Genomic DNA, 20,436 nt, shown 5'->3' with positions numbered 1-20,436 from the left:
GTTTCACTCAATACCAGGTCACACATAATTCAGTTCACGCTTTCTCCATAAAAATACAAACATAAAATGTTCTTTTTTTATGTATAAAAAGGTTTGTCAGTCACAAAAAGACATGAATTTATAGTGGTCATCACCTGTTAAGTCATCTGTATACAAAACGATAGCACAAGGGTCTCCCAGAATTTGTTCATAAACATAATCATAAATTAAAATAATCTTTTATCACTTAGTCATCAAATGGAATGCCTCAATGTAACATCCAAACCACACTTTCAATATCCATCACCATATTGTATAAGGAAAAAGAAAAACTTAAAAATTAAAAAAATACATACGGTACCAATAAAAGCTCTAAAAATTATAGGAGTAAAAGTGACATAAATATTGTTTTTTTTTAATAGATACCTCTAAACAAGGATACTGTAACAAAAGCAGCAAATCAAATCTTCAAGGAAAAAACGGTGTGGCCTACATCACCTGTAGTTCAGCAAGTGCCTTCCTTGTAGAGTTCAAGGTGTGGATGCGCTACTAAGAATTTGAAATACAAGTCTTAATACAAAATAATAATTACAGCCAAATCCTCGGGGCTTTCTCCAGTCCTTGATCATCTTGAGATAACAGCTAAATTGTACATAAGATGCAATATGCATCATACTTCATGAAAGGGGACATTTTCTTTTTGGATTCGATCCCTTCCTTTTTGTATCTTCTTTATGATCTCAGATACAATGCAAACTGAAGAGGTTAATCCAAGCAGAAAAATTAAATCTGAAAGAGGAAAACAAAGGAAAATGAAGACATAAAACAATGGAACAATCAACAGAAACCAACAGCCTAATAAAATATACAGTCATCACATGAAGGACATCCAATTCTGATGTGCCTCGAAAGGGAAGCGGCATACCACAAAGGATGACATACAGGTCTCGAGATAAGAAGAGTCGTAAACTCACTAACTCACTATAACTAAATCAAAGTCGAAGAGAACAGGAACTGGTCAGTGAGGTTTGAAACACACAAACAATACAATAAGAACTTATTTTGTGTATGAGTGCAGGCATAGAGCACTGTGAACAATTCTGGGCTAAAATACAAGTACAGATTTTATTAATTACTAAATACAGTGAATTTAAATACACTAGCAGATATTTTTTACTGTTTGGTTTTATCCGCAAACTTGGACAATACAGAAGTCTCGCCCTTAATAACTTTAACCCCAGACATTATTTAATGCAGTCTGCTCCGGGGTATCACCCATTGTAAGACCCTAGTAACTGCCGTAACAAACCTGCACAAAATGGTGATGCCTAGGAAAAGGAAAATGGTGTGGTAGGATGGCGCAAATCATTTTTAATTAGTTAATAACAGAAATAGACTCAAGGTTAGAAAAACGAAAAAAAAAAAAAACACATGGAGAAAAAATTTTTTAGAATATAAATCATAAGAGTTTCATAAAGAAATCAATAGAAAAACACACTTTACAATTTTGCGCTCTACTTATCCCATAAATACAAGCCTGACTCCTCTTTCTACTCCTTGCTACACAAAGCTATCTTGTTTTCCAGTGACCAGTCTTGCAATCTTGCTTCTTACTCAACAGTGTGCTGAAATTCTGTATGCACAAATGTTAAAATCGCCAATCACCAGCACAGTCAGAGTTCAAAATTATACACGGATTACATCCAACCCTCCATAATATCCATGTAAATATTCACTTTGTCAACTCTCCTCCTTAAATGTATAAGGCACGTCCTCCATTTGCTGCTCTATGGTCCTATGTGGCCAAATCTCTTTCATCTGTTCTTTCTGTGTATGATCCCTGGTCACCTCAAGTTCTATATTCGCTTTACAAGCCTCATTGCTCAATTCCCAGGTGTTTGTCTTGATGGATCATATACAAGTGACCTGTGTCAGACTGTAATGTGAACTCATCTACCCTACAAAATGGCACACATACACTCAATTTTCTATCAATTCCAGCTTTTGGACTTCAGTACCGACACCAAAATGCTTACCCCTTGAAGTTCCAACTGTGTCAAAACATGTAGATTCATTTAATGATGTCAACAGACAGACGTTTTTCAACAAAATGAAAAAAAAAATGAGGGTGGAGTGAAATGGGGATTAAGAGGAAAGCTGACATTTACTTTGGGTAGTGAAAATCCTGAAATACGGATTATGTACTGTTTTGAAATTATTTTTTTGGTTCTTTTCCAGTACCAGTATACCAAGCAACTCTAAGTCAAGTTGGGGAGCATGCGCTGGTACGGTGCGTTGCCGCACCCACCACGCGATGAAACAGCTCAGGATCCCGATTGGTGACCCCAAAGGGCAGACACACGGTCCAGTCCCACCCTCCAGAAATGACCCTATCTCTGTTGCAATTAGGTGTTAGGTGGGCGTCCCCTTGGCCTGGTCCAGTCGCTCGGGTCCTCAACAATGAGTGTCCTGTGAGCTGGATCACCTACAGGAAATCAAGCTGTGAGCCAGTGGGTAAAGACATGCGTGAAAGAGATCCGGAACATGTATTCTCTGCAACGGAGGATTAGAATAGTGGAAGCGTATGTGTCTACCGTCTTTCAACAGGATGGAACGACATGTCACACTTCTCGCGAGTCACTTTCTCGAATTCACAACATCTTCACAGAAGAACGACCTGTCAGCAAAGGTTTGTGGCCATCAAGATCACCGGACCTATCTACTTGTGACTTTTACCTTTGAGGCAATATGAAGGGAAAAAGTGTATGTCAGTAATCCAAAAACATTACTGAAGGACACTATACAGAGTGAAACTGGAAAAATTGAAGCGGTTGAGCTGCGGTGCATTTATGACAATATGGTGTGGCGTGCAGAAAAGTGTATTGACGCTCAAGGAAATCATTTCCAGTAACTCCTCTACCCAGTAGGTACAGATTTTTGTATTGCATATCTTTCATTTCGTGTATGGGCTAAGAAACGAACATCAACATTAGAGTCGGAGATGGTTAGGTTTTTCGTGCATCACCCGGTATATATATATATATATATATATATATATATATATATATATATATATATATATATATATATATATATATATATACACATTAAACCCTTTCCAGAAACACTTGAGAACGTTTACTTAAAAGTAATCTGTAACAGGTCATGTTTTCTTGTCTATATTAGTGAGAACGTTAATTACAACTTCCACCTCTTTTTCTGTGGTTAAATATTTATAACCCAAGTAGCAAAGCCATAATAACATTTTTACACACAATATGCATCCAGAAAGAAAAATGAATGAACAAAGCTATTGGTTTGTGCAAAACAAAATAATACAGCAATATAGCAATTAGTGATTAATAATGTTTGCATGTCTTCTGTACTTACTAAAAGAGATAATAAACACTGTTAAATATTAGAGGAATGGATCTCCGTGCTCTGCAAAAAAGAAGGCTTACCAAATATGCTGAGGCTTTCTGTCTGGAATACTTTCTGCAGCGGTGGAAAGTAAACTACAAGCAGCTGCCCCATGATGGATCCCAGCACCGCATAACAAAACATTTTGTTGCTACACAATCCAATCTCAAATACGTATCTAGTCTGTGGAGAAAAACAAAGGATTATTAACATAAATCCATCATTATGTCAGTGTTGAAAATGTTCTTTACAATCCCCAAAGTTTGTGAGTTTGAAATTGCAGATATGAGTGATGATAAAAAGGCCCTTAAACAAAGCCCCCTTAATGCACTTGCAGTTTTATATTAGTGTACTCTTATGTTCGCAGAGCTTAAGACATGGGAAGGTGTGTTGTCTACATCTAAAACTGACACGGACAGGATTAACCAGATCATGTTACTCTATCTGGGTTCAGAACACATTCGTAATGTAAGACGGAAACTCTCATGGACTGCAACCTGAGGAAGAATCAGGTAGACAGGCCAGGCAAGGCATAGATATGCTGCAGGTGATGAACACTGGAAACGTCTTAAATAATTAAAATAATCAACACAGCTGGTGTGAAATCAGAACTCCTCACCTGTGACCTTGAACTTAATGCATTGAACATGTCAAAAAATACAAAACAAGTGAAGGTCATTGTTGTGTCTCTTGGAGTGATGACATTGTCACGTAGCTGTGGGAAAGAAGTACAACAAATTACTTGAGTAACTTTTAATATTAAAAACGAACAAAAAACTCTTAATAGGTACATTTAAACAAATTCGTATTTTAAATAAGCACTCCTTAATCCTTTACACACAAAAGCACCATGAAAATCTTCTATTTGAAACAAAAAATGATTAATTTTGGAAACACTGCCACTGTAGAGCCAGTTAAATGAAACAAATGTATTTTCATTCTACGCTCCATACCTCTCTCCAGAAGACAAACAGTGTGCCACAAACAATGATGAGCGATGAAACCAAGATCTTCACAATCAAATTCTTAGTGAGAATGCTGTCTTTAACATTTCTGGGAGGTTTCCTTATGACGTCCTTATCAACAGGTTCAACCCCCAAGCTGACAAAGAAAAGAATAATTAAAGTAAATGAAAAAGTATGCCTTCTAAAATTAATCTGAATATTAAAGTATCGCCAACAAATGATAATATCAAGTAGCATAAAATCATATTCCCCAACCTGTTTAGTCCAGTTCAGGGCTGTGTGTGGCTGGAGCCTATACTGACAGCACAGAAGGCCAAGCAGGAAACAGCTGTGGACGAGGACCACTTATGCACGGCCCTGCACTCACACAGGGGACAATTGGGAATCACACATCAGCCTAACATGTCTAGGGATGTGGTAGAAAAACCTACACAGACAATGTCCAGGCATGGGATCAGAACTTGGGATTCGGAATCTGTGAGCCACAGTGGTGCTACCAACATTGTCTAGCATCGCAAATAAAGGCATTGGAGGGGATTTGTTTATATTACTTCTCTTTTCTTTCCCAAGCTTCCACCAGTCAAAACATAACTGATTTGTTTTAAACAATTCCCATTTTTTCTAAGCTGTCTTGAGAAAGAAAGAACAAATGAACAAATAAACGAAACAAGGAAAAGTTTGCCCAAATAGGTACCTAGTGTGGTTCATTTTCTGACAGTTTCAGACTTCAGCATTAACAGGTTATTTATATTTGCATTTGAGATTCAAAAATCTGCCTGTCTTCATATTTTGCCAAAACCATAAGCTATCACTCCAAAAAGACTCATGGATCAAGTCAGGCTACACTTATTATGAAAAATCTGTGAACTTACATGTGAAAATGAGAGAGAAAGTACAAATGCTGATCAAACAAAGAAGGCATCATCTAACACCACTGAGAAACGTTTATTTAAAGAAACGCTGCACATCGCTGATTAAGACCAGAAAATCCGTTAATGAAGCTGCCACCTCTTATCTCTGTCACGGGTAGCCTGGTACTCCTCACTTACACTAGTTGAGTGTTTTGACGTTGTTCTGCATACCAGTAAATGCGCACTTTCTCACCCAGCAGATGGAAAGAAAGTAGATTTAACACTTTGAACACAATGTATGATGTCCAGTTTAATCTCTCATATCTCACTAAACCTGTCAAGATGCGACATATAAGAAAACTCCTACTTCAGTGTACAGATCCTGTAGACACAACCGGCCTGCTGGCAGTCTCTACACTGGCATCTCAGTTACAAATAAAGTTATATTTATCTACTGTATCTATCTGTCTATCTACAATACAGTACCTTGTGTCTATCCATCTATCGCTGTCATCTACTGGATAACCATAGAATTTTCTTTTTTTTTGGAGACAACAGCTTACAGAGAAAAATATTATAAATAGCCAGTCAGTAGTTATGTTGTCATATAAACCTGCTAATGTTATGAAACAACTAGACTTATTGCTGAATATTTTGATGACAGTCAGTATTTGTGACAATCAATTTGATGATGTGGAACCCGTAGACTCTGGTACTGCTGCGGATCAGTGCCCCGGTTCTTCATCACAAGGCGTTTGGACTTGTCACGTCTGTCAGGACAGCGCTATATCGACATTCTGCTGCCCACTGCACACAAACAGTCATCAACTACCACATGTGTTGTGTGCAACAAGCGTGGACAGCACAATGAAATGCACTATGTTTGTGAGGTGCCATGCTTCTAGGACTCTCACTCAAATGCAGACTTTTAGTTATGTTGCTGGTAAAAAATAAAAGAATTAACAGTTTCTTTATATTTTTAACAGAGTTACTGTTGATAATAAAAGTTTAGCTTTCTAATAAATCTCTTTACATTTGTACAAGTTTTGACAGAGGTCATTATTTATCATATATGTGTAGACACGTACTGCAGTAATAAAGGGTCTTGCAGTCAGTGTGTTAAACAAGAAAGTCAAAAAGCAGAAAAGTAGACATGAGTGCTGCATATAGTGCTAGAAAAATGGCAACATGGTGGAACAAAGCTCTTTTACAAACTGACTAATACACCGTCTTATAATTGTCATGGCCCAGTTGTTTCCATCATAAATTAGGGTGGAGTGGTGGCTCTGAGGCTAAGGATCTGTGCTGGTATCCTGAAGGTTGCCGGTTCAAATCCTTGTCACTGCCAAAAGAGATCCTACTCTGCTGGGCCCTTGAGTTAGACCCTTAACCTGCAATTGCTCAATGGGCGCTGTACAATGGCTGACCCTACGCTCTGAATCCAAGGGGTATGCGAAAACTAACAAATTCCTAATACAAGAAATTGTATAAGGCGAAATAAAAAACAAAAAAAAAAAATTAAACCTGGCAGTGAACGATAACCTTTTTGGCGTATCTTCTTATACAATGCGCTACCATGGCTGTCCATTTGTCTGTCCAGGATTTTAAATCACCTGTAGCTTGAAAACCGTTTGACCTATTGAACTGAAATTTGGTACACATATGCTGCATGACCCCTACTGTCTGCTTTTGGGGTGACCTCCAAGCTTATACCTCTTTTCATTTTATTTTATTGCAGAATCAACTTTTGGCAGCAACCAGCAGGGCGGCCCTTGCTGCGCATGGGCGCCATTCTCCTCCCTACCACCTTCGCCATCACTACCTCTACCTCTTCATATCTTAAATCACTCCTGAGGCAGATTGAAGGCTTAAGTGCCAGCTCAAGTGAAAAATTAAGAAAAACATACTAAGTACTGTAATTGCAACACAAACAACTGATTTAATCAGTTTTAACACGAAAAGATGCCAACGGAAGAAGAGAAGAAGCCGGCTGCTAGGGTGGTGAAAACAAGAGCTGCTCACGAAGCAGCAAGCACATCAACCTCTGAGCAAACGAATGCTAAATGTACAGATAAAGAGTATTCACTGCACATTATCGTGCAGTCCGCCGTTACTGGTTACATATAATGCACCTACCGCTAGCTGCAGCCACCAAAATGTGTACAGGGCACAAACCAGGGCATGCAAGCAACAACCGATAACACGGTGAATCACAATGATTTTAAATGGCACTGTCAAGATGGTTGAAATTTCTATACTTTTGCGTAACCCTAGTGATTTATTAAAGGGAGCAACAAAGTCATACGTGTGGCTGTCTACCATCACATACTTTCTGGTAAAAATGTAACCTTCAGTAGTTTATCTGGAATTGAGAACTTAAAGCCCACCACAGCTAACACCACAATCAGGTTCACATCTATTCTCTTGTGCTCAAAGAAAACTGGACGTACGCATGACCTATCTGGCTGAACTAAAGAAGATAATCACCAGTAAGTGGTATGGAAGCCAAATTCATTATTTCTTCAGTTTTACATGGGAAAAGTTTACATGAATAAACTGTCAAGGTGTGACTATATACAGTATATTGCTTACATGCTATTTTGTTTTCACCTCTGAGGCTAAACCTCGTACCGTAACTGGGATGTGCAACACAACAAATACCAAATCTCATCCCACAGATAATGGCAATTATGGCTACTCAGGCAATAGAAGGCCATTAGCTTAGCCAATTATGCGTCTTGGCAGTATGGCCTGCTGCAGATGTGACCGTGCGAGACAAAGAGCTTCATCTATGGTGGTGAACGAGCCAGAAGACTGCAGTACATACCAAATAATTATGCTTGGGCAGATTCTGGCATGTCCAGTGTTTCTTAAGTAAGGCAAGATGTGTCAAACCTTGTAACCTGTAACTATGACTAGTCATGCTAGGTAAGCAGAACTTACTTCCCGAAGACAGTGCACCTTTACAATTGCCAATCACCAAATGTATTTTCTCTTGGGCAAGCGAACAAAACAGAACAAAACACTTGATATCAGTAGTTATTAGGATTGTGAGGTACACAGGTACTGAAAAACCCAAATTTTAATGCGGTATGGTACTAGCATTTCTGGAGTTTTGGTACCAGAAGTAGACATCAGCTTATCTCTCAATTCCCTGTCCTAACACTTTATAAAATGAAACTTTATGTGGATTCCTCCCAAATTGCAGTGACATGGTCTGGCTTTGCCAGGGAATATTGCCTTGACCGAATTGGGACTCAAAGCTATAAAGAGGGAAGTGTTGTGCAGTATGGAGCACCAGGGTGGCTGGAGGAAGACAGTGGGGTTCGGAGTCATCCGCTATTTGCTTTGGGTGGGCTTTTTTTTTTTTTTAAATATGTACTAAAAATACAAAAGTTGGTATTAATATCGAAGTCAAAATTTTAGTACCGGTCCAACATTAGTAGTTACGGACCTTTTCAAGACCCCTTGACTGGGATTAGAGTTTCAAATGTAAATGATATAAACTGAGGACGTTGCCAGATTGCTGCTCTGGTATGTCTTTAAGAACTAAGGTATGGTCAAGGATTATCCAATTCAAACATCACTGCAAAACCAGAGACAGCCATTACTGATGGACTATAAACCCTTCACACATTGACTGTATCGAGCACTGAGCAGCTGCTGCCAAATTATTTTTATGAATTACTTACAAGATATGTAACTGCATAGATGCTCATTTAAAAAAGGAACCCCACTTGATTAAAGACATGCAGGGGTAAATGTCCAGAATCCAACCAGTTAGTCCAGTCTTATCTCAGGTGTAAAAACAAAGGCAAACACAATCTGCTTGTTTATTGTTCACTTATTGATTGATAGCACATTAAAATTACAGTATTTGGAATATGAAATATTACCTCTGAGCAGGTGGCCCATCCATAATGATGTTAATCCAAAGAATCTGCATTGCATTCAGAGGATTAGGGAAATTCATTAATGTAGCTAAAGAGATTAACGTCAAGGCAGCAATACTCCTGTGGGGGGAAAAGAAATTCAAGAAAATTAATTTGTCAAAGAGAATATTAACAGACACACTCTCATAAGCCAAGTATAACTTATAGTAAATAAAATATCACTTATCCTTAGAAATACACAGAATGTGCAAGCGAGGAAGACATCCCGACTGACCAGATTTAATATCTTCATCCTAATCATGGATGAGGCAGATTTACGTGGGGTCAAAGTCACCAGATTTACAGCCACCGTCAATTTCTTCCTTAATGAGGAGTTGCCTTTCTTCATTAGAATCTTAGTGTGGTACAAGGGGTCCTAATAACCCTGTAGTGTATAATTTGGCTTTTGTAAGGTATATAAGTAAAGATGACGTGAGTTTAAGAACACTCTCTGACGTGCCTGCCCAAAGTCAGTGTGATTCTAGAAACTGAAATCAATTGGCTTTGCACCTCAAAAACTGTCAGCCAAGTATTAAATTTGAAGCAATCTTCTTTGTCAAAAACGTTTTGACAAAGTTGTATAACAGAAATTTATTGTAATGCTACTATAATTAAAAAGTAGGTAGGGCCCAAAGTACTTGCTTAAATTTCAAGTGAGAATTTAAATCAAAGTTAAGATTTTGGTTGTAATGAAAACATAAAGAAAACTAAGACCACACTGGAGAGCCCTTGATGTGAAGTCCCTTATTTTGCATTACTTTGCATACAAGATTATCATATTCTAAAATATTCAATAAGACGACAGGCCTATCATGTTTTTTATATTTATGTGTTGAGGCCAGACAGTAATGCACACAGTCAATAAGGATGCCTAGGTTAGTGGTAGCACTCCAAGGATGCTCATTTGGTATTAAGAGTCTTAATGTGTAACATGGACACACTCCCTGCGCCATTAGATTATCAAAACTGTTGACAACAAGGTGGGATGAATTGGAGGACTCGTCATTTATATCAAGTTCTGGCCCAAACATCTGCATGTCAGACCAGAAATTGAGATTAGGAAGACAATTTTTTATTCTCCAATTGTCCATTTTAGATGATCATGTGCTCACTGTGGCCTAATGTTCTGCTATAGTAAGCCAGTCTACTTCAAGGCCCAAAATGTTGTGTGGTTGGAGAGGTTCTTTATGCCATTGTTGTAGTACACAGCTACTTAGTGGAGTTTTAGTGGCCTTTCTGTTAACTTTAACAAGCCTGGACATTCCTCTCTGAAGCCGAAAATTAACACGGGGTTTTTGATCACTCTCTGGATGTGTTTATCACCTCATTCTCTTTAAGCTCCAGGGAACATAGCAATTGAAAACTCCAGGAGGGGAGCTAAAGCCATCGGGTCTGGCACCATCAACCACGTCAGGATCAAAGTTGCTTACATTGTGTATTTTTGGCCATCTAAAATTTGGTCTGAACACCTTCTAAAATATTTGATCGTTCATGCAAGCAATCTGCCCTAATAAAGTGGCCAAAGAATAGCAGCATAAATAGTTACTGTATATACAGCTCCAATTCCAAAAAAGTTGGGATAATATGGAAAACAATAAAAAATGCAAAAAAGGGAGTGATGTGTAAAGTTACTTTGACTTGTATTCAAACAATAACAGTATAAAGACAACGTATGTAATGTTTTGCCTAATTAACAGCATTTTTGATATAAAGATATGCAATATTTATTCTGAAAATTGATGCCTGCAACACATTCCCAAAATGTTGTGACTATGCACGATGTGACCGGACGAAATAAGAAGGTGATATGAAACAGGCGGGGCAATCGTGTTCTAGTATATAAGGAGCCCAAAAAAAGGCCTAGTCCAACAGCAAGGATGGGTTGAGGCTCACCAGTTTGCCAAGAGCGAAAATCCGGCACTTTGAGAACAACGCATCCCCAAAGACATATCAGTAGGATTTGGTGCATTGCACCCTTTGTAGTGCAGGATATTAACAAAAGATTCAAGGAATCCGGTCAAATCTCAGAGCGTAAAGGGCATAGCACTTGTGAATGTGCATGATCTCTGATCCCTCAGACGGCACTAGCTTGAAAACTGTTGTGCGTTTGTAATGGATATCAGGACACAGGCTCAGCAAACTTCAGTAAAACTGAACTGAACACCCCACAGATGCAAGTTAAGGCTTTACTATGCAAAGCAGAATCCACACATCAATGCTGTCCAGAAGCACAGCTGATCATTTTGTGGTCTGATGAGGCAAAATTTCAAATAGTTTTTGGAAAAAACAAAACAGCTGTCACCAAAGAGGAAAAGGACCATCTAAACTGTTATCAGTGTCAGGTCCAAAAGTCAATGTCAGTGCCAATGTGTGAGGGCACCATTATAATTATTAGGGTATGTACAAGTTTTGAAGCACCATAGATTGCCATCCAGACGACATCTTTTCCAAGGATGACCCTGCCTGTTCTAAAAGAACAACGGCAAACCACATTCTGCCTGGATAACAAGTGCACAGCCGTATAAGCGTAGAGTGCGGGTACTCGATTCGCTCATCCAAAGTCCTGACCTGTGTGGCGCATTATGAAGTGAAAAATACGAAAAAACTTGAAGACCTGCATAATGGATGAACTGGGGAAATTTCTGCTTGATAAACTTTATCAACTTGTATCTTCAGTGCCAATGCTTAATTAAGTGTGTGACACAGTGCTCAACACTCAACTGTCCAAACACTTTTCTTTTTTAAGAGTGTGTGGCCGTCTTCAGATTTGACATGAGTGTATATTAAAAAAAAAAAAAATAAAATAAAATTCATGAGGTTAAACACCCATGTTGGTAGTGTTTTCAATGTAGTTCACGGGGAAGACAATTTACATACACATACGCGTTTTAAATATGTAACAATATATATACGAGGGGGTAGCCAAAAATCACCAGAATCTGTACCTGGTGCGCAATCTTGACTTAGTTGTGAAATTCGCAGCCAGATGTAGCACACTTACAGTATTCTGCGGCAGTCTGCCAAGTGGCGTTGCTCTATATTGTTCATACGCCATTCCTTGTCAGTTTTTTTGGTGCTTATTAAATGTGTTTTGTGATTTTTGTGATGGGTGATCATAAAGAACAGCGAATCTACATTAAATTTTGCTTTCTAGTGATGCTTGAAACTGCTTTTAAAGAGGAAGCTTTAAGTAAAACACAGGGCTACGAGTGGTTTTCACGTTTCAAACGAGGGGAAATGTCACATGAAGACCAACCAAGATCTGGCTGACCGTCTACAATTAGGAATGACGAAAATCTTTAAAAAGTCTGCAATGCAATTTACAAAGATCGTCATCAGACTATTGAAGAGATTTCTGAATTGACTTGTGTGTCTTGGAGTTCTTGCCACCTTCCCTACTTGCCTGATCTTTGCTACGTGTAACTTTTTCTTTTTCCTTTGAGATCTTTTTTCGTATGCGGGAACGTGTTTTTGTACCGTGGAGGAAGTCAAAGAAAAATCGCTGCAGGCCTTGGACAACAATCCTCTTCAACGCTTCCAAAAATGTTTCCACCATTGGAAAAACCATTTGGCATTCATTCACATGGAGAGGACTTTGAAGGAGACTAAAATTTCAGTAAGTATTATTAAAACATATATATATATATTTTTTAAATTCTGCTTAATTTTGGGTACCCCACGCATATAAAACAAAGTTTTTGCCAGCTTGCAGACCAACCACAAGCATTACCTGGTAGGTAACCACCCATACAATTAGATTGTGATTCAGACTACGAATGCCATGAATGTAATTACCCTGATCTACATGCTGTCAAATAAACGAACCACACGCCGTGGCGCAACGTAAGAGGCTTCGACTCTAGCACTGACGCCCAAGGTTCGATTCCCCGAGAGGGGGTGCACTGAGTGTGTACGCCTGATGAGCCCAGAAACACATGTCGCGTACTCTTTGCATTATTTGACAGTAAAAAAAAAAAACAAAAAAAAACTTTAACATTCTAAGATCTGCTTCTCGTAACTGAAAGAGGGCACCGTGGCAGATGTTTGCCGGCTTGAGGCCAACCACAAGCGTTACCTAGTAGGTAACCACCTATACAATCAGATTGTGATTCAGACTACAAATGCCATGAATATATATATATATATATATATATATATATATATATATATATATATATATATATATGTTTGTTAATGTGGTGGGCGGCCAGGACACCCCTGCTGCATATGTTCCGGGGGAGCAACCAGGGGCAGCTCAATCCCTCCACGGGACGCTTGGTGGCAGCCTTCCTAGCCAGCAGTGATGCCTCAACCTCCTGCAGGGCTGTTTTTGTTTGTCCAGGTGAGAATAAACCTTGTGGAGCAGACAGACAATTGCATCCTCCATTCCATTCTTAGTCCGATACCCAAACAACAGTAGCTCCAGGTGGTCTACCACAAGAGGATTCATATGGTTCAGAACTTCTTCATGATATGAGGCGTAAGTGTATGGACTATTCATGACTAGCACAGAAATCCAGTAACAATTCACCAGTTTGAATCATAATGAGCAGGCTGTTCCATTCCTCACTAGAACATTGACATCTCCCAGTAGGACTGTGGAGTCAGTAAATGGAATTCTTTCAAGCACTGAATCCAATATCTGTGAAAAGGTCAAATATCCTTAATAGTTGTTTGATACACATACAAACAACAATCAACTTGCCCGGGACTGTCCCACGAGGCAACTCAAAAGTTAAATAATGACAACCCTTTTATCATAGAGGTCTGGTTCCAGAGCTGACAGTGTGCATGAAATTGAAACTAACTAGAATTAGCCTGCATTTTTTACCTCCTGAACAAGTTCCCACCCACCAGAGAAGGTCTGTACCACATTCCAAGAACCAGTTTCAAAGCCAAAGTATAACATGCCTGGGGCCATCCCACTCATGCCTACAACCCGACTGGCTGTACACTGGACCAAAACTTCTCATCTTGTCGGTGATTTGTCCACAAAGCGTCTTTGTTTTTTTTGTGGTTGACCCTGACTATGGCACATCCTACTCCTAGTACTCCTGGCGTAACTCTTCTGAGTGAGGTCTTGTTTAATTTACTCAGAACACTATCATCACTAGACAACATACTGTACCTCCAAGGATCACTTAGGAACACAATCACCACAACTACGTATATCCCCAATCCCATCTCCCAGCATGCCAAGGTTACAATTCTTGAATGGAACATGGTAAATATGATAAATGATAAAAATATATTGTGATGCTTTCAGTGAAAAAAAAGGTTAATATGTGAGGACATGCGAGTTACTTACGTACTAAGCTGAAATCTAACAAAGTTCTTGATGTTGTTGTAAATTCCTTTACCTTCTTCAATTGCATACCTAAAATAAACAGATATATGAATGAGGCATCAGATAACTTGAGCATTTAAATAAATAAAACATGTTACCAAGCAACAGAAACGCAGGCTTTATGGCAAGCATGCAAATCTTACGAGTACAGGCAAATATGCTGTTAAATACACAGAGCAATGTAAATGTCAGTAAAATCAACAATCATTGAATCATGGGAGCGGAGCCAATTCTGGCTCAAGAAGACAGTGAAAGATGTTTCTATGAGAGGAGCAGCATAAGGGTTATAACTATAACTAAATGTGAAGTTGTGCGATTTTCCTTTTATAGCAAAAACAGTACAGAATTCTTAATATTATTATTAGGTATAAGGCTGTGTGCTTCTTTGAATCCTCTGATTTCTATGAAAATGGCGGTTAGTATTTCATTGTCTCACAGCTGTAGATCCCCAGGTTCAGTTTCTTACTCACTCACCGTCTCTCTGGTATTTTGCACACTTGCTCCGTGCCTATCTGATTTTTCATCAAACATCAATAATAATAATAATAATTGTTATTACTATTATCGTATATGCTCCAATAGAGGCCCCCGGTGTTTACTTACAAAACTAGCCTCGGCTCCTGGCGCTTAATAGAGACCGGCTGCTGTTAGAGACCGGCCATTATTAACAAAAACCTTCAGAACGCAGTATTTTTTTCGCATGTATCGGTACAGTTGGTACACAAAAATATCTAATCTAATATGTAATATCTAATATTACAAACAGCTACTTTATTTGAATTTTACATGCTGCATAAAACTGTTAAAGATAAATGGCAATGTCTTTCTGTACCTTTCGCTGCTATTCGTCATCTGAATCTGCAATGACAGCTTCATTGTTGTCCAGTTCACTATCGTCTTCCTCTTCTTCCAGGTTTGTTTGTATTTTGGTCAACCCGGCACGAAAATGAAGCAGTTTTAGAAACTGGTATATCCGTATTTCTTATATATTCAACGTGCTGACATGCACACGCATTACACACGTCTATAAAGATACAGACGCTTACAATGTACGCTAGTAGGCAAATATCAAAGACCCGGCTACTGTTAGAGACTGGCTATTATTTGGCTGTGTCCCCTCAGAAGCCCGGCGCATATTAGTGACCGGCAACAATAAGAGACTCGCCGTTTATTGGAGCATATACGGTATTCACATTTATACAATAATAATTCTTCACTCTACCCTACTACATTTAGTCCTGCTCTTCCATCTTGCCAAACAGTGAGTAGCGTACACCACTGAATTTGCTTCACCTCGACTTCAGCAAAAATGTATAAATGTTCAGGAATTTGGGCGAACTCAGCGAAATGCATTGATGGCAATAGGGAAAGAGGCGAAGATCTGGAGCGAGGATTAAAGTAGGTGAGTTATGGTGAGCTCAGATACTGTGATATTTTGGTACTGCAGAGAACCGGCTTATACCTCTAATTGCAGACACGATTTTAATGCTGGACGGGTTTCATCAAATTGCGTGGAAAAAGCAGGAGGAGGACTGGATGTTTTTGTGAATTTACAGTGATGAAAAAGAGAGCACAGTATAATGAAAACTAAATGTGTGATTGAGACATTGAACTGCGGACTGAACCCGCCCTAGTCAGTGCTGGGAGAGTAAGTTATGCCATATGCCTGGCTGACTCAGCAACAGAAATGATTCACTCTGTGCCAATGTCTTTTTGATGAATCATTCTTAATGCTGGTGACTTCAAAAAAGGAATCAAGGCCTGTTCTTTTTGTGGACACAGCTGGATCCAAATATTAATGCCTTTAAATATAAACCAGTGGCACAATCCAAGATGGTCTGACTTCTTCTTGCTGCCACCTGCAAGCCTGTATTGAGCTTTGTTATCCAATCCAGAAGTTTTTATACATGCTTTTTGTTTTTATCATATTTATTTATTTATTGGAGCTTCTGTAAAATTTCAATTTTAATTTCACCTTGGGGACAAAAAAAGTATAATCTAATCTAATGAACACTTATGCCCAGGCCTTTAAGGAACATAAGGCAAGTTGAACATGAAGAAGTACAAGCATAGACAGACAACAGACAGGATGAAGCTAAAAGACATTAAAACCCCCAGAATAAGGGCAAGACATCACTCTTTGCAACACATATGCAATATCAACAGCTCCTAATTGTTTCCATCCATGGAAGTCTCTGCTGATAATCCTCCAGGACATGGTGCCTACATGTTCAGAATTCATAATGAATTTTATCATTATATTGGTAGACCTTACAAAGACCAGCCTCCAGACTACCTCGTCTTTACATTATAGATACTAACATTAGGATGTTTTCTTTACACAAAGAACTATAAACAACGTGGAATAAGTGACCAAGTAGTGTGGTAGACAGGAATACTTTTGGGACCTTCAAAACACATCTTGATGTTATTTTGAAAGAATTAAGTGGAGCAGAATGGATGGATGGATGGAATGGTGAGCATTGCTGGGCTGAATGGCCTGTTCTCCACTAGAATGTTCTCATGTTCTAACAAATTGTTTAGATAATGACTTTCAAGGCCTGAAAATAAGCACATCTCTCCTTATGTGCTTCAAAACATACACGACTTAATTCACGCTAAGAATTCTTACACTCCAAACATTAATAAATATAACACAAGTTCAAGAAGAAGAAAAGCCCAAACTACAGAGACAGAGAGAGAGGGAGAGAGAGCATATATGATGCTCAAGAATTAAATATGTTCTTCCAAACTGATTTTTACATAAGCCTGATGACATTATAATGTTCCAACATCAAATGCTATGGCTGCCATCTTCACTACAAACAACGGGCAAACACCATCAGAAACAGATTTTGTCATTTACTCCAAACAATATAAATCTTGACCCCATATCATTTTAAGCCCTCGTGTCGATCCGACTGTTTTCCATTCCCATTTATTTGCGGACTGGAGGTCCACGTGCTCCACCTGTATTTTCATAATATTCTCACTATGGTCAAGTAATGTATGCTTCAAATGAAAATACTGTAAATTTATTTTTTTTTTAACAACATTTATGTAAATTGCAAATCCAGTCAGATTATCAATTGCGTTGTGACATCCTGCATGGATATAAACACCATAAATTATCCAACTGTGCAGAACACAGATTGGGCAGAGCCGTGACGTGAGAGGTATAGTATGCTTATAGTATACATGCATAAAAGTTCTGAGTATATGAGATGCAGTCATCATCCAACATTGGCTGCTACAACTCTAATGTCATGCTGAACTTGGATAGTGAACTTTAAGGGAAAAACTTGACAAACACACAGCAAATTTAATGGAAAAACTTGGCGAACAAGGCCACTGGTGAACCAAGCTTATTTGCTACAAAAAATTCTTTGTCAAATTTCTCTGATAAACACTAACGTCAAAGGCCTGCACTTTACAGTAACTGGCAGTTTTAAAGTGTAGTTGTGAATGTCAGTAGGTCCTGCCTTGCCCCAAAGGCTGTTGGGGATAGGCTCTGGCTTCATGCTACCTTGGACTAAGACAGCATGAGAATGTTTTCTGATGTTTAATCACTATCCTTTTGGTCATTGAGACCTAGTTCACATTAACGTAAGAACATCTGCATTAGACACAACTTACATGATTGTTTGAAAGTCATCGTCCACCAGAATCATGTCGGCCGCTTCTTTGCATACATCAGTGCCCGTCTGGCCCATGGCAACACCGATATCTGCAGCCTTCAGTGCCACTGCATCATTCACTCCATCACCTGTCATGGCAACAACTGCTCCAATGTTCTGCAAAGACTTTTACAAAAGATGAACGGTATTATTTAAGAAAAAATGAGGATGAGCAAATGTTGACGTGCATTGTATTAATTAGCTGAACACATACGCTCAACCGTCTTCTGTCAGCTGGATACACATCATTACACAAAGTAACTGCTGGTCGCCTGTGTCTTTTTGGATTGGCTTCAAAAAAGTTAAACTGCACATAATATTCTACACAATCTTGCACCTTCTTACTATATGTTTTGGAGCGGGGGTCCACCTACATCCCTAATTGTAATCTTAGATCCTCTAAATACCTGCTTGCTTAGAATTCCAAAAGTAAAGCTTACAAGAACAAGTCAGGAGGCATTTTGTTTCTATGCACCAAATATCTGGAGCACTTTACTGTTACAGATATGCCCGGTCAGTACATTCAAACATTTCAAAAAACCCAAGTTATTAATTTGCATTTTTATTTTCTTTTTGTAACTATTGTAATAGGGGGAGGTGGTGATTATCTCTTATCATAAAATGTAGTTTTATTTTTTGTTTGACTGGCCACTAATCATTATTTCTGTGTGTGTTTTGTTTTTTTTTGGTATTTTATGCACCACTGCCATTTGGACAAAGTACAGCCACCTGAAGAAAGCTCCGCAAAGTGGTGACACATTTATGTCCTGTACAAGGTTCAATGGGGCTGGGTGGTCTTCTGGCCTTGAAACCCCTAGAGATTTATTTTCTCCAGTGCCAGGCAGCTGCAGTTTATTTGTTTTCTTCTGCTCGCTGGCCATCTGACTGTAGAATTTATTTGCTAAAGGAATACTCCCACCTAAAAATCTCTTTTTTTTAATAAGTTAATTCTCCATGTAGTTTGCAGTCATGGCAGAGAAAAAATGTTAATGTAATGTTTGCATGTTGAATGCAGATATAACATAAACCAACAGTTTCCAACATTACACAACAGCAAACAATGTGAAAAACGTCTACAGAGAAAATAAAGATATCTCATGTTGTGTAGTCCACATGTCATTTATCTAGTTCTATGGTTAAAATGTGTCAAACATATGCATTTTTGCTAAAATATCGATAATTGCATATTCTGCAAAAATCAACGTACATCATAAACAGGAAAAGTAAGTCATATTGGATGGACATTTCAACTGAAGACGGGACTCTTAACCAATGAATGAGGTGGAGAGGCAGATCTTCAATTCAAAAAGGCGATCCTGTTTGACTTGCGCTGCTTTATGAAGTGCGATCATTTTTCCAGAGGTATCTATTTGACAATATTTTAGCCAGAATGTTTTTTTATATTTTGAGCATACAAAAGGATAACTGACATGTGGATTATACATCATTAGTACTGCGTGATTCTCTTTTTTTCCATGGATATTTTCACATTGTTTGCCGATATATAGCCATGGTCACCAATGGCTTTTATTGTAACAAACTTTTTTCACCTCCGCTCCTCATGAGAACATGACATTTAACATTTTTCTTGGTCATCCTTACTGTAACAAATAAAAAAAATGTAATGTTTGAGTGGAGTATTCCCTTAAACTGTCTTACATAACCATTGATAAATAACTGCTCTGTAGTATTACGCATTCTTTTTGTAACTCATGTTAGTTGATATTATTGTAAACAACTTTGAGAACTAATTCAAAGTATGAAAATTTATTCATAAATAAATGACATTACCATTTACTATATTTTAATGATGTTGTACTGTTTAAGAAGAAAGTAAAAGATGAAAAACCTAAGAATACTGTTGTTGAGGGCAACACCATAAATTACTGAAAGAGAAACTTAATGCTATTTACCTTAACAATTTTCAATTTGTGCCTTGGGCTGGCTCTGTAAAAGACGGCTACCTGTCCAAAGAAAAGAATGTGTAAGAATTTCTTCCTTAATAACTTACAGCACCATTGACAAGATACATTAACTAAGTTTGACTGAAGGGTAAATCCTACTAGTGGCATTCTGGTAGAATGCATTGTGTGAAAATAAACCAAATAAAAAGTTTTCAGGCACCTTCACTTTCTGAACAATTTATTGTGCTGTACATTTTCATTTTAAATAGATACATTTGACATTTTTGCCCAACATTCAACACTCAAAAATCCATCATGACAAAGTGCAAACATGTTTTCAGAAAGGTTTACAAATGTATTA

General features: G+C 38.3%; 1 protein-coding gene across 1 annotated transcript in view; it reads right to left on the bottom strand.

The window, feature by feature from the left end:
- Window positions 1-387: 387 nt before the first annotated feature.
- The window catches only part of atp2c1 (ATPase secretory pathway Ca2+ transporting 1), a 114,345-nt gene continuing 94,296 nt past the window's right edge, over window positions 388-20,436 (bottom strand). The window contains exons 20-27 of the mRNA XM_039737476.1: window positions 20,085-20,135; window positions 18,131-18,297; window positions 14,456-14,524; window positions 9,112-9,228; window positions 4,353-4,500; window positions 4,019-4,114; window positions 3,441-3,582; window positions 388-768 (exon numbers count right to left, since the gene is read on the bottom strand). Of these exons, the coding sequence (XP_039593410.1) occupies window positions 650-768; window positions 3,441-3,582; window positions 4,019-4,114; window positions 4,353-4,500; window positions 9,112-9,228; window positions 14,456-14,524; window positions 18,131-18,297; window positions 20,085-20,135 (909 nt within the window). The 3' untranslated portion in view covers window positions 388-649. The remainder of the gene's footprint in view (window positions 769-3,440; window positions 3,583-4,018; window positions 4,115-4,352; window positions 4,501-9,111; window positions 9,229-14,455; window positions 14,525-18,130; window positions 18,298-20,084; window positions 20,136-20,436) is intronic.

Source organism: Polypterus senegalus, chromosome 15 (assembly GCF_016835505.1).
Source record: "Polypterus senegalus isolate Bchr_013 chromosome 15, ASM1683550v1, whole genome shotgun sequence".
Classification (NCBI taxonomy): Eukaryota; Metazoa; Chordata; class Cladistia; order Polypteriformes; family Polypteridae; genus Polypterus; species Polypterus senegalus.
This window is presented reverse-complemented; position numbering and strand designations above follow the sequence as displayed.